General features: G+C 42.3%; 1 protein-coding gene across 1 annotated transcript in view; it reads right to left on the bottom strand.

Moving 5' to 3' along the window:
- spag16 (sperm associated antigen 16) overlaps positions 1-15,532 on the bottom strand; it is a 402,456-nt gene that overhangs the window by 167,178 nt on the left and 219,746 nt on the right. The window contains exon 14 of the mRNA XM_078403680.1: positions 14,708-14,773. Coding sequence (XP_078259806.1) covers positions 14,708-14,773 — 66 coding nt within the window. The remainder of the gene's footprint in view (positions 1-14,707; positions 14,774-15,532) is intronic.

The raw sequence follows: 15,532 nt of genomic DNA on the forward strand, positions 1-15,532 counted from the left end.
AAGAAATGGGGCCGAGGTCAGTGCCTTCTCCCTGTCCAATCTCGCCCACCCACGGCCCTGGGAGACACTCCCCGCCCGCCAATGGGTCCATGCCGTCGCCACCATTTCCCGCCGATCGCAGCCGAGCTGCAGGAGACGCTTCAGCTCCGCAGGAGAAATGGGGCAGAGGTTAGTGCTTGCCCGCCCACTCCCTGCCCGGTCTAACAAGATGGCAGGTCGCCTCCGATCAGCGATAGACACATGGGGCACGGGTAAGTGGCTTTCGCCGCCAACAGTTCCACGGATCGGTAGGCCCGTTTATGTTGAGAGGGGATGGGGTGGGTGAGGGGGGGTGATGGGGTTGGGGTGGGGGGTTGGGGTGAGGTTGGGGTGGGGGGGAGGGGGCCAGTGGAGGGGGAGAGGGGCTGATGGGGTGGATGGGTGGGTAGGGCTGGGATTTGGGGTGGGGGGGAGGGGGTAGTAGGGGAGGGGAAGGGTGGGAGGGGAGGGGGGAGCGGGGGTGGGGCGAGTGGGGGCGTGGGGGGAGGGGCGGAGGGAGGGGTGGGGGGAGGGAAGGGGGGAGGAGAGGGTGCTGCCCCAATGCAGGAAAGGTTTGGGCCCAACAGGTCCACTTGGTCTAGCATATTACTAAAACTCTATGTTTGTTTGTGTGTTAATATATTTCTGTCCTGGACACAGCCAAAATGGTACACAATAGCGCTGTGTACCGTTAGTAAGGTCCACCTTACTCAGCATTGTCCTGCGTTTCAAATAAATGTTATATATATTTTTTAATCACTTTTTAATCTTTCAAAATCACTTTTTTAAAGTTTAAAAAACCACTTTTCTCTCCCTTTAGCTGTCACCCGCATATGACGTCACAATGGGACGTCCGAGTCCGCGCATGTTCAGTTGGGACCAGTTGCCGTAACCCGCGTACGACGTCACAATAGGAACCCAACGGCCATGCCCGCGCCTGCGCAGTTGGGGACCGTTGATATGATCAAGGTTAGCCAGTTCAGTTCCGGCACATGCGCAGTTGGGGAGGGTTGCGATTTTGTTCTCAGCTTTGGCTCATGCGCAGTTGGGGAAGGTTGCCATTTTGTGCTCAGCTCAGCTCCATGTCAGGTCCTGATCGGCTCCTGCTGCTCTCTCCCATGTGTAATCCATTGATTGGCTCAGACCTCCGACACGTGCGCAGTTGCGAGATTGGGCCGGGTCCCACATTGCGCGTCATGATTGGCTCCAGCCACTACCCCCCACGAGGAGTCCATTGATGCAGCTCGACACCCGATTGGTCTGCGTCCCAACTGGGGGGAGCGCCGAAGCCGCTCTTATTTGTCCGACTCAAAGCTCCTGCTGCTGCTGAGCTGTCCAGTCCCTGCACACACACACACACACACTGCAGCCACTCTTCTTCTTCTCCTCCTCCTCCCGCTCCGACATCTTGTGCTCGCCGCCGCGCTGACCGCCGGGAGGTGTAGTCGCTGATTCCGCCCGGCCACAACTTCTAAAATCCCTTTAAATCTTTATCTATATTCAGCAAATATATCCACACTGAAAAAATACACTTTAAATCCCTTCGTAAAAAACACACTGATTGTGTGGCATGAAGTGTTAAATTATCTGGTGGAAAATCCTCCTCTATCCCAATTTACACCAATCTGGGGAAATAGAAACTTTACTCCAGGCACTATTGACTTGGGTTTTAAGATATAGGCGGACAAGGGTATAAGTAAAATCTCAGATTTATATAATAATGATATTCTTTTAAGTTTCAATGAAGTAAAACAAAAATTCGGACTTGACTCAAATCTTTTTTAAAGTATCTCCAGATTAGAAACTTCATAACAAAGACGCAAAACTCATTAGGTCTGCCAACTCAAAAGTCTTTAGAAAAGGTGGCTTTAAACCATCATGAGGCAGGTGGCCAAATCTCACGGTTTTACCAAATTATTCTAGCTACAGCAAAGGAATCTTCAGGAGATAAAAGGCTTGCGTGGTGTTCAGATCTTGATGAAGAAATTACTGTAGAAGAATGGCAGGATATATGTTTACAGTCTCAAGTCCAAACAATAAATACGCGGTTCAAATTACTCCAGTACAAATGGATAATGAGACTATATATTACTCCTGTTTTACTGCATCGCATTACACCTGTTCTGTGTATCAAATGTGATGTACATAAGGGTAGCTTGTTTCATTGCCTTTGGGAATGCCCCACCATCCAAGAGTACTGGAGGGAGATAATAACAATATTATCTATTGCCACAAAAGAGAAGCTTCCACTATGTCCTAAACTTTGTATTTTCGGGTGTTTCCCAGCAAGCTGTAAACTGAACAATACAGATAAGAAGATGCTTATATTTTGTCTGCTTGAAGCTAAACATAAAATTGCTTTGTCATGGAAATCAGTTTATAGACCAAACTTACTAATAAAGAAGCCCACTGTTTGTTGACTGTACCAAACATCTTGAGAGACTTTCAAGAAGGATATTTGCATAATCCTGGACATAACCTGTATTCTCTTGGGCAGGCAGAACAATGCACCAAGAACATTAACATACATTTGGAAGAGTAATTATGCATATGCTCCACATCAAAGTGATGCACATTAACTTTAATTAACCATAGCTGCTGGTGCCAAGCATCCTGCAAAGAGAAACATGCATCTCCAATCTGGAATGTTTATCTGACTGAAAAAATGTTATCCCTTTTAATTATACAATAGTAAAAATAGAAAAAAGAGCATGGCAATGGTAAGAACATAATTTTATAAATAAGAGTGACCAACTGAGATAAACACAGACACAAACCATTTAACAGTATAAAACAAGGATTAGATACTTGTTTATCTTACTCGCCTATTACTTCCAGATTTCCACTGGTGTTGACAGCTTGGGTTTGGTCCAATCCCCATAATATTTTAGGTTGGTGAGACTTAGTTCCTGGAAAGTTTCCATCTCCCATTAATTTTAATGTGTTGCTTTTACAGGGCGGTACGGTGGCGCAGCAGTAGAGTTGCTGCCATACAGTGGCAGAGACTCGGGTTCGATCCTGACTACAGTAAAATGAAATTAAAAAATAACACCTTCATGGAAATGTCTACCCCCATGCTTTCCCTTAGGGACACCTTTCCAATTTTGTTTGTCGGGCCTAGTTTTTCGGTAGAGTGCCCTCTTCTCTGTTGAAGCACACTGGTGGAAAGCTACATCCTTTTATAGCTTTGAAAAAAGATGATTATGATGGATGACTATGAGCCTCTACATTCCTGGGTAAGTGGTCTATCAATTGAACTGTCTGTACAGACTTTGCATGTTCTCCCTGTAACGTGTGGGTTTTCTCCGGGATCTTCTGTTTCCCCCCCTACTCCAGATACGTACAGGTTTGTAAATTAATTGGCGTGGTATAATTGTAAATTGTCCCTAGTATGTGTAGGATAGTGTTAGTGTGCGGGGATCGCTGGTCGGTGTGGACTCGATGGGCCGAAGGTCCTGTTCTTGCCCTGCATCTCTAAACAAAAAAATTAACTAATACACGGTTACCATAATTAAAATGGGGTGGGTTGGTAGAGTGGAGGTAGAGTTTAAAGGGTCAGCAAACTAACCTTATAAGTGAGCTCATGGAATTTATTTCTACATTGCGAATAGTGGATGACTCTCTCTTTATGGCATTTCTCTGGCCAACTGAGCCTGTACCTCACCTTCCCTGCTCTAGATGCCTTCTTAATATCCCTGGTGCAATTTACATTCCTCCACCTCTCCACTATTTCCACAAGGATCTTTTAGTCTTTTCATACAAATTGAATGGCACACTCCTTCACAATCTGGTCAACCCAGGCATTAATTACCAAATGAATACAGTGGCAGGTGTGCTGTATTACGTTAGTAATTAGCATTCACTGTGCACAGTAACAAACATATATTTTTTACAATAGATTCACAATTGGAAATCATAAGTGCAGGTTCCCTGTGTAGTGCTGGTAATTACATGCAGAAGAACTTCTAGACCAGAAAACCATTCCTCAAGTGAGTTTCTCAAAACTACTCAAAAGTACTTTGTGTTGTAATCAAGGCTTTGTAAAGCTATAGCTTTACGTCTATTGCTCTAAGTACAACAAACTTCATTTGTCATTTTGATTTTTTTCTGTGCTTGGTTATTTGTTATAGACAATAGACAATAGACAATAGGTGCAGGAGTAGGTCATTCGGCCCTTCGAGCCAGCACCGCCATTCAATGTAATCATGGCTGATCATTCTCAATCAGTACCCCGTTCCTGCTTTCTCCCCATACCCCCTGACTCCGCTATCCTTAAGAGCTCTATCTAGCTCTCTCTTGAATGTATTCAGAGAATTGGCCTCCACTGCCCTCTGAGGCCGAGAATTCCACAGATTCACAACTCTCTGACTAAAAAGGTTTTTCCTCATCTCTGTTGTAAATGGCCTACCCCTTACTCTTAAACTGTGGCCCCTGGTTCTGGACTCCCCCAACATTGGGAACATGTTTCCTGCCTCTAACATGTCCAACCCCTTAATAATCTTATACGTTTCGATAAGATCCCCTCTCATCCTTCTAAATTCCAGTGTATACAAGCCTAGTCGCTCCAGTCTTTCAACATATGACAGTCCCGCCATTCCGGGAATTAACCTAGTAAACCTACGCTGCACGCCCTCAATAGCAAGAAAATCCTTCCTCAAATTTGGAGACCAAAACTGCACACAATACTCCAGGTGCGGTCTCACTAGGGCCCTGTACAACTGCAGAAGGACCTCTTTGGTCCTATACTCAACTCCTCTTGTTATGAATGCCAACATTCCATTGGCTTTCTTCACTGCCTGCTGTTCCCACATCTTTGGTTTTATTTTTGGAGATACAGCGTGGAAACACACCGACCTGTGATCACCTTTACACTAGTTCTATCCTACACACTGGGGATAATTTACAGAAGCCAAATAACCTAGAAACTTGGATAGACACAAAAAGCTGGAGTAACTCAGCGGGTCAGACAGTACCTCTAGAGGAAAGGAATAGGTGACCTTTTGGGCCGAGACCCTTCTTCAGACCGAGAGTCAAGGGAAAAGGAAATGAGAGATATAGACAATGATATACAAAGATATAAACCAAATGAATGAAAGATATGCAAAAAGGTAACAATGAGAAAGGAAACAGGCCATGGTTAGCTCTGGGCCAGGTGATAATGAGTGACAGATAATGGAACTCGCCAGGATGAAAGTGAAACCAGTACAATGACGGGTGAGGGAGTGACGGAGAGAGAGGAAATGCAACTGTTACTTGAAGTTAGAGAAATCAATATTCATGCCATTGGGTTGTAAGCTGCCCCAGTGAAATATGAGATGCTGTTCCTCCAATTTGTGTTTGGCCTCACTCTGACATGGAGGAGGCCCAGGCCAGAAAGGTTAGTATGGGAAGGGGAAGGGGAGTTAAAGTGTTTGGCAACTGGGAGATCATGTAATCCCAGGCAGACTGAACGAAGGTGTTCAACGAAACGATCACCCAGTCTTCGTTTGGTCTCGCCAATGTATAAGAGTCCACACCTGGAATAACAGTTACCGTAGATGAGACTGAAAGAGATCTAAGTGAACCTCTGCCTAACTTGAAAGAACTACTGGGGTCTTTGGACAGAGTCGAGGGAAGAGGTGTAGGGACAGGTGTTACATCTCCTGCAGTTGCAGGGGAAGATACCTGGGGAGGGGTATATCATATATATACAGCCGGAAACAGGCCTTTTCGGCCCTCCAAGTCCGTGCCGCCCAGCGATCCCCGTACATTAACACCATCCTACACCCACTAGGGACAATTTTTTAAAAACATTTACCCAGCCAATTAACCTACATACCTGTACGTCTTTGGAGTGTGGGAGGAAACCGAAGATCTCGGAGAAAACCCACGCAGGTCACGGGGAGAACGTACAAACTCCTTACAGTGTAGCACACGTAATCAGGATCGAACCTGAGTCTCCGGCGCTGCATTCGCTGTAAAGCAGCAACTCTACCGCTGCGCTACCGTACCTTCCCACCTTCCCATCTCCACCCCTTTCCGCCTTCTGCAGAGACCTTAGCAGGTCAGAGAGCATCTCTGGAGAAAAGGTCTCTAGCTTTTTGTGTCTATCTTCGATTTAAACCATAATCTGCTGTTCCTTCCTCCACATAACCTACAAATTTGCACTTCTTTGGAGTGTGGGAGGAAACTGGAGCATCCGGAGAAAACCCACATGGTCAAAAGGGAGAATTAAAAAACTCCATACAGACAACACCCATAGTCTGGATCGAACTCGGGTCTCTGGTGCTCCAAGGCAGCAACTCTACTGCTGCGCCACTGTGCTGCACTCTCTTGGACTTGTACTACAATTAGCTTTTCATTATGTAGAAAACGGGAATATGTCCTTTATCGGTGTAAGGTGGATTATCTCACGTCTGTTTTCATTGCAACAGTTTTGTTGATTGTGGATTCTATTACAAATCGTCAATTGTTTGCAATCCAATGCCTCCATCGTTATACTTTACAATGATATGCAGCAATATCACCCTTTTCTCAGATTAAAAGGTGAGGTGTGGAAAACAAATACTAATTTACCTAAATAAAACAAAATCAGAAAAAAAACTATAGCTACCATGATCGGTAATAAAAATACCATTTATGACCTCCAGAGGTCCCAAAGTGCATTTCAATCAACTATGAACTTAAGAAGTTTTCTTGCTGGTGAAATATCGGAAACATTGCATTTAACTGCAGGGACCATAAAAAAAACAATGTTTAAGGTAATCCAAAACAAAAAAACCCTGAAAAAGCTCTGAGGGTAGGCAGCATAGGTGAGGAGCTTAAGTGAGTTAACTTTTAAAATCTACATCTCCTCCCACCCTCCCTCTTGCAAGGATACTATTCCCTAAAATCAATTTCTCTGTCTCCACTGCATTTGCACCCAAGAGGAGGCTTTCTCTCCTGCTGTTGTGAATGGATCGCTCGTTCATGTCTTCCCTGTGTCTCACAGTTATGCTCCTGCTTCCCCTTCCCCCCAAACAGAACATGGATAGAGTTCCCTTGGTCCTTATATTTCACCCTACCAGCCTCAGCATCCAACATAACATTCTCCAAAAGTCACATCTTTCTATCCCCACCCATTTCCGCTTTCTGTAGGTACCACTCCCTCCGTATCTCCTTGATTCACTCATCCCTTCCTACCCAAACCACCCTAGGTACTTTCCCCTGTAACCACAGGAGATGTAACACCTGACCTTACACTTCCACACTCACCTCCATCCAGGGGTTCCAGCAGCCCTTCCAGGTGAGACAGAGGTTCACATTTAACCTCCTCTAACCGAATCTACTGCATTTGGTAGCCTCCTGACAATTGGTGAGACCAACCATAGACTATGTGATCGTTTTGCCAAACACTTGTGCACGATTTGCCAAGGCCTGATGAATCTCCCGGCCGCTAACCATTTTAATTCCCCTTCCCATACTGACTTTCTGTCTTGGGTATTCTTCATTGCCAGAGTGAGGCCACACACAAACTAGAGGATCATCACCTCATATTCTGCTTGGGTAGCTTACAATCCAAAGGTATGACCAACTCTCCAATTTTAGGTAAAGTACCCCACCACACTACCCCTCTCTCTCCCCTGACCCCACACCCCACCACAGTGCACACCTATTCAGAGTCGTGGAGTGATACAGTATGGAAACAGGCCCTTCGGCCCAACTCACCCACACCACCAACAATGTCCCAGCTACACCAGTCCCACTTGCCTGCCCTTGGTCCATATCTCTCCAGACCTGTCCTATCCATGTACCTGCCTAACTGTTTCTTAAACGATGGGACAGTCCCAGCCTCAACTACCTCCTCTGGCAGCTTGTTCCAGACACTCACCACACTTTGTGTGAAAATGTTACCCCTCGGATTCCTATTAAATCTTTTCCCCTTCAACTTGAAGCTATATCCTTTGATCCTTAATTCCCCTACTCTGGACAAAAGACCCTGTGCATCTACCCGATCTATTCCCAATGATTTTGTATACCTCTATAAGATTTCCCCGCATCCTCCTGCGCTCCATGAAATAGAGACCCAGCCTACTCAACCTCTCCCTATAGCTCACACACTCTATTCCTGGCAACATCCTCATAAATCTTTTCTGAAACCTTTCAAGCTTTACAATATCTTTCCTATAACATGGTGCCCAGAACTGAACACAATATTCTAAATGCGGTCTCACCAACATCTTATACAACCGCAACATGATCTCCAAATGTCAATACTCAATACTCTGACTGATGAAGGCCAAAGTGCCAAAAGCCTTTTTGACCACCTTATCTACCTGCGACTCGACCTTCAAGGAACCATGCACCTGTACTCTTAGATCCCTCTGCTCTACAACACCACCCAGAGGCCTACCATTTATTGCGTAGGTCCAACCCTTGTTCAATGTCCAAAATGCAATACTTTTCTGTATTAAATTCCATCAATCATAGGCCTCCAGTCCGTGAAGCAACCTTCCACCATCACCCTCTGCTTCCTTCCATGGAGCCAATTTGCTATCCATTCAGCTACCTCTCCTTGGATCCCATGTGATCTAACCTTCCAGAGCAGCCTACCATGCAAAACCTTGTCGAATGCCTTATTGAAGTCCATGTACACAACATCTACAGCTCTGCCCTTATCAGCCTTTTTGGTCATGTCTTCAAAAAAATGAATCAGATTTGTGAGACATGACCTTCCACGTACAAAAGCATGCTGACTATCCCTAATCAGCTCTTGCCCATCAAAATGCCTGTGTAACCTATCCCTCAGAATACTCTCCAGTAACTTACCAACTACAGATGTTAAACTCACGGCCAATAGTTCCCAGCATTTTCCCTGCAGCCCTTCTTGTAAAAAGGCACAACATTTGCCACCCTCCAGCCTTTCGGCACCTCTCCTGTATTTAAGGACAACTTGTAAATTTCAACTAGGGCTCCCGCAATTTCCACTCTAGTTTCCTGCAATGTCCTCGGATATATCTGATTTCTTCCTCTAATCCATCCTTTTCCACCTTTATCCCCCCCTCTGTCTATGCATTTCACTCCTTTTCTCTCCTCATCTGATACCCTTTTGTCTCCTTCTCATCTCTGGCATTAGTCCACCCATCTGCCAATCAAAACTTCCCCTCCCCTCTAGCCATCTATCACTTGCAAGGCTTTGTCCTACCCCCACCTCTTTTCCAGCTTTCTAGCCAAATCTACGATCAGTCTGAAGAAGGGTTCTGACCTGAAAAGCTGTCTATCCGTGTCCTCCAGGATTCAGCCTGACCTGCTGAGTTACTCCAGTACTTTGTGTTTTACAAGACAAAAACATTTACATGGAATAAAACTTGAAATAGCATCCTCCGTCATTAATAAAGTACTATGGCAGCGCTTGTCGTCATCTAAGTGTATAATGACATGAAGGAAGCCATTCTCCTGTAGTTTGCTGCAATAATAAAAAAACTTTCCAACATGGCCCCTTGCCTTACCAACACAAACAATGGTAATGTACTGAAGGTTTGCACTTCACAACTAATTGCTTCTCGAGCCAAGCTATCTCCCTATGGTTATAAAACTGGGATCTACCTGACAATGTGGAAAAAATGTCAAGGTACACCCTGCCCACAGAAAGCAGGATAAATTTAATCTGGCTAATTACTGCTTCGTCAGTCTACTCTAAATTTGGAAGATGTTGTTGACAGTACTATTAAGTGGCACTTACTCAACAACAAGCTGATCTCCAATGCCCAGAGGGTCTTGTTGCATTCACTTGACTCTAGATATTGGAATCCATGCTCAGACTTTGACAAAAGTCTCACCACTGGTTGTGTCATACTTCAGACAAGATGATGTTTGTGGTTGTTGAAATGAATTTGTGTTGGAGTTGCCCTGGGCAGTGTCTTAAACTCTGCTAACTTCAGCTGTTTCATCAATTACTTTCCTCCAATCATAAGATTAGAAGCAGGGATATTCATTGATGATTGCAGGATGGTCAATTCCATCCACAATTTGATCTAGGCAATATTCTAATTCCTGAAGAAGTACCTTCACCAAAAGCATTGCTATTTTCAAGAAGGCTCGCCAATATCTTCTCAAACACAATTTGAGACTGGCGGTAAACCCCAGTATTGTCATCCCCAAATCATCAAAAATAAGTACATACCAGGAAAAGCCAGTGACATGACATAAACATGCACAAACACTGTATACAACCATCCCTGTCATTTAAATCTTCCAGCAGCCTCTACTCTTTGTTTTCTGCCATGCAGTGGATTTCCTCTGCAATTCACAATTCCCTCAACATCCTTTAAGCTTTTATTCTCTGCCGATAGGACTTCATCCATTGCCTTACTAAAATCCATGTGGACGGTTTCAAATTTGCTTCCTTCAACAACTCTCCTTGTTTTCTTTCTTCAGGAAACTCAATCAAATTAATTCAGCATAACATTTTCTTAACAGGTTCATATGGAATGGCCTCCCGATGCTAGACCGGCTGGCCAGTGATTATGTGGTCTTTCCTTTCCATTGTTTTAAAATAATAGATACATTAACAGTTTTCTAGTACTCCTATAGTACCCCTATTAGTTGGAACAAGATTTGTAATAATTGAATAACTTAAAGTATGTGTAAGATATTGGGGTGGAGTCAGCCACATGAAAATATGCTGAGACATATGACTATGCAAAAGTTATGATTGATTGAGGTTGTTATTATACCACAGTGAGGAGTATGTGCATGTACCTGCACTTTGCGTGTGCGAATGTCTACATGTGCATATGCTAATATGGTAGTTGCACAGAAAGGATTTGTTGACGTTATTACTGACCTTGACCACATGTGTGGGGCCATTAAACCTGTGACAGTGCAGTAATCAACTTCCAGTAGTTCTAGATACTCATTTGATGCTATATTAATCATACACAATATGTTTAATGATTCAATACTAGAGCTATAGAAATAAAACGGGAACACAGATTTTATTTGTATTCGCACCAGAATAAGGAGGCACAGTTCCATTATAGGCCACAGTTCCATTCTAGGCCACTTTCCATAGGGTAATCCCATTTCTCCCCTTCTACTTCAAAAGTGCATTTTTCTGATCTTTCCGGAGATGCTAACTGCGGCGTTTTCTATTTTTGTTTCCTTCAAAATGCCCTCTGTTACTTCTTGTGTCTTTATTCAGACAGATGGGTAACCAAAATCCTTGAGGGTTAGCAAAGACTATATTGACCATGCCAATATTTAAATTAGTTTGTTTAATAGCCATTGTACTAAAAAAACTGCGCAGTTATACAATACCATTAACAATGTCAGTTGTTAAAGTATCTTCTATAATATGTATGGTAATTTGTTGGGGTCAATATAAATTGCATTGTCTAAAACAGAAGCATTTGAGGCTAGAAAATGAATTGTAATGTAACTTCATCTGCTAAAATCAATGCAGCTACAAAGAGAAAAATTAGCATTTATATAATGACTGTCGTGACCTCAGGCCACCTCGAACTCCTTCATAGTCAATTAAGTATTTTTGGACTGTTGTCACTGATTTAAAGTAAGAAATGCGCAGTCAAGATGCACAGAGGAGAAACCCATAAACAAACTGCACTAGGGACCATACCTTTAATTTTTAGCGATACTGGTTGAGGGATAAATAATAGTAGGAATTCTTGGAGAAATTCCCTTGCAGTTCTTAAAAATAATAGGTTAAAGATTATTCCACATGTAAAATGCACATTTTAGAATCACTGCAGGTCATGTAATTTAGAGCACAGAATATCGAGCAGTACAACATGGGAATGGGCCCTTTGGCTCACAATATTTGTGCCTGATGTCTAGTTAAACTTAACTCATCTGTCTGCAATGATCCATATCCCTGTATTCCCTGCACTTTTTTGTGCCTATCCAAAAGTATTTTAAATGTCACTATTGTATCTACCTCCACCACCATCACCTTGGCACTGCATTCCAGGGCCCCCACCACTCTGTGAATAAACATGTCCTGCATATCTCCATCAAACATTCCCCCTCTCACATAGCTATTCCCTCCATGTTGGACATTACCACCATGACTGTCTACCCTATCTATGGGATTTTATATTCTTCTATCAAGTCTCCCCTCAACCTCCGACATTCTAGAGCAAACAATCAAGTCTACCCAACCTCTACCTTTAGCTGAAACCCTCTTGGTTGTTTACCCCCCCCCCCCCCTTCCCCCCCCCCCCCCCCCATGACGTGTTACTTCCCTCCCAGTCTTGGGTTAAACTTTACCCTCCTCACTCGGTTATAGCGGACAGTTGGCAACAACGGATATCATCCCCCTCCCCACCCCCCCATCGTTCATTGTAACGAGGGTTTACTGTACTAGCAAGTAACAAGCACGTACCAACATCTATTATGTGAAACAGCAAATACTATAAATCTCAGCCATTGCATGTTGCTCAGGCAAATGTTCCTGAAGAGCAGTAAAATTCAAAAAACATCACACGGTAAAGTATCATTTTTAAGCCCTTACGCTATAGTTGTGAACAACAGGGTATGTGAAGAATTCCTTCTGCTCCAAATGTAAGGAGCAAACTATTCATTGTGGTAAGCAGTTATGCTTGGTAAATGGTTATTGAAGTAAAGAACACTTCAGTTACCAAGGAAAATAATTTACTCTTTTGATGCCAAAACATTTGCAAGAGAATATTTATTATTTTGCTCTGTGAGAGCTGCCAAACCACACACATGACAGATATACACAGTATTGCATAAAATGTACAGTACAGAATCAGGGATTCAGCTCATTCAGTCTATTCTGGTGTATATTTCACATGAACTATTTTCAGCTTAGTATAAGCTTTTCTTCCTTGTATTTATTTTTCATACTACAAAATGCATCTATGCAATTGATTCCTGCATATTGTTGTGAGTTTTACACTGTTATCCCTGACTTGGTAATAAACACTCCTCTAATTTTTTTATTGGATTCATTACTGAGTACGTTAGATTTATGGTCATTCTGATGAAAGCTTACAGATCTGAATTGTTAATTTATTTTCTCTCATTGGAGATGCTGCCTGATTTTTTAAGTATTTCAGAATGTTCTACTTTATTTCAGATTCCTGTATTTTGCTTTTATATTTATATCCTTTGTTGTTTTTTTACTAATATTTACCCCTATCCTATCAAAAGAGCCCAACAAAATACGGAAGCTGCTGTGCAGACATCAGGTCAGCTGTACCATTGCTGATCTTAAACCTCATCCTCTTTTCGATTGATCCCCTTATCCACATGTCTACCAGTTTCAATCTTGAAACTATTCAAGAATTGGGCATCCACAACCCATGTGGGTGGTAAATAAAATAAAGATTCAGAGTCCTCTGAATGCAGAAATTTCCTTTTATCAGTATTGAGTAATCATTCCCTTATTTTGGTTCTGGATCTCCAATGTTCAATGTTAAACCTTACAAAGTCTATCACATCAATCTCTCTCAGAACTTTATATATTTCAATGAAATTACTTTCATTGTTCTGATATCTGGTAAGTCTCACCACATCCTACTCAATCTCAATCACTCTTGTCCCGGGAAGAAACATAGATAAATATAATGTCTTCCTTAGTTACCAGAACTAACTTCCATTCCCACTTCCACTTTAGTTACTGGAGTCGAAACGGCATCAGTACTAATGGTATAACTTCACACATATAAATCTTTACATGTACCATACATATAACTTTTTTAGCATGTTTGCATCCTTTCTGCGTGCACAACACCCCATGTGGCTCAGATAAGGTTATATATGTTTAATATTTTTAGAATGGAACGCAAGTCCTATTTTTGATTTTATTAATTAATGGTGCTGTTTGTTATGTTGCATGCCTTAAACCCTTTGGAACTCTATCACAATTAGATTTTTACTGTACATTTAGTATTCCTTCTACAAATACTAACTTCTAATAATACATATCGTATTTATCTCTGTTGCAAACCATCACACATCTAATCAGGAATTTTATTAATCATTTACACTTTATGATGATCCTCTGCAGTGTTAAATATATATTCTAATTTTAAATTGTTTGTGTATATAGTGAACAGAACTAGTCTCAGTGGAATGCCATTTCCCAACTTTTGGCATTTTGAGAAAGCTTAACTACAAAAAAAACTAATTGCCGGAGGACCTCAGTGGGTTAAGCAACATCTGTGAAGGAAAATGGACAGATGACGTTTTAGGTTGGAACTCTTCTTCAGTCTGAATAAGTGTCCCGACCCCAGATGTTGTCTAGGAAGGAACTGCAAGTACTGGTTTACACCAAAGATAGACACAAAATGCTGAAGTAACGCAGCGGAACAGGCCGCATCTCTGAATAGAATGAATGGGTCACATTTTGGGTCGAGACCCTTCGTCATTCCTTCTGTCCAGAAATGCTGCTTATCCCGCTGAGTTACTCCAGCATTTTGTGTCTATCCTAGATGTCTGTTTATTTTCCTCCACAGATGTTCTCTGACTCATTGACTTCCTCCACCATAATATCTTATGTTATCAAATAAACTGAAATTTCAAATATATTATTACATGTACTGGAGTACCTCCATCAAATCTTCGTGTCACAGCTTCAAATGATCCATTAACATGATCAACAATTGTTTTCTCTCTTAAAATCCAGACAAGCTATTTTATTATATTTTCAATTTATATATAGTAAGCAGAGGCAGAAACACCTTACCTTCAGGTTAAAGGTGGCATAATTGCAGGAATGTTGATGACCAAAGAAAGTTTGAGCACAAAGTCCCTGAAGAAGAAAAGGAAAATTCCATAGTAAATAATCACTCACATTTTGATGATTGGTTTACATGAGAGTTGGGAGTGTGTTTAGAAAATTAATATAGAATTATACTTAAAATGGTTCATTTTGATATCTCCCAGAACAGCTGCTGGGATGACAATGTGTGATTAACAGCACCGATTGCTTTTGATGCAGGCAAGCATTGTACCTTCATCTTGCCTGTTCACTTGCACGTCAGAGGTAGCAAACAAATTTGTCTCAATAAGTACAGTGAGTTGATCACACTAGCTGTGGCTACAGAAACCTGGCCTGCATATTTTAAAGGAGTGGTGGCTGCAGCAACAGGTAGTGGAGCTCATTGTGAAACTTAATCTTGTTTGTAATACTGGACCACAAATCTAGATCAAGATGGTGAAATCTAGGACTGGTGTGATCTGCCTACAGGAGACCAGAAATCCATCCAGGCAAACACACTGACAGGCCATTGGAAGAAAGCAGCTGTCGTAGCTAATGTAAAGAGCCATATCCTGATAACATGAATGTGGTGCCATAAAATATTCAACAGCCCAATAGCCTCTAATCAAACTCAACAAATGCCATCACCTAAAAACTGCAACACGAGGGCAATAATGTAACATAACCTAATGACTAACCAACCAACAACTTATACGAATCAGCAGTAATACCTAATAAATACTTTTGCTGTGAGTCTGAAAGGCTGAAAGCTCAGAAATAATTTGATCATTTCATTTTCCCTTGATGCTA

Source organism: Rhinoraja longicauda, chromosome 8 (genome assembly GCF_053455715.1).
Source record: "Rhinoraja longicauda isolate Sanriku21f chromosome 8, sRhiLon1.1, whole genome shotgun sequence".
NCBI classification, from domain to species: domain Eukaryota; kingdom Metazoa; phylum Chordata; class Chondrichthyes; order Rajiformes; family Arhynchobatidae; genus Rhinoraja; species Rhinoraja longicauda.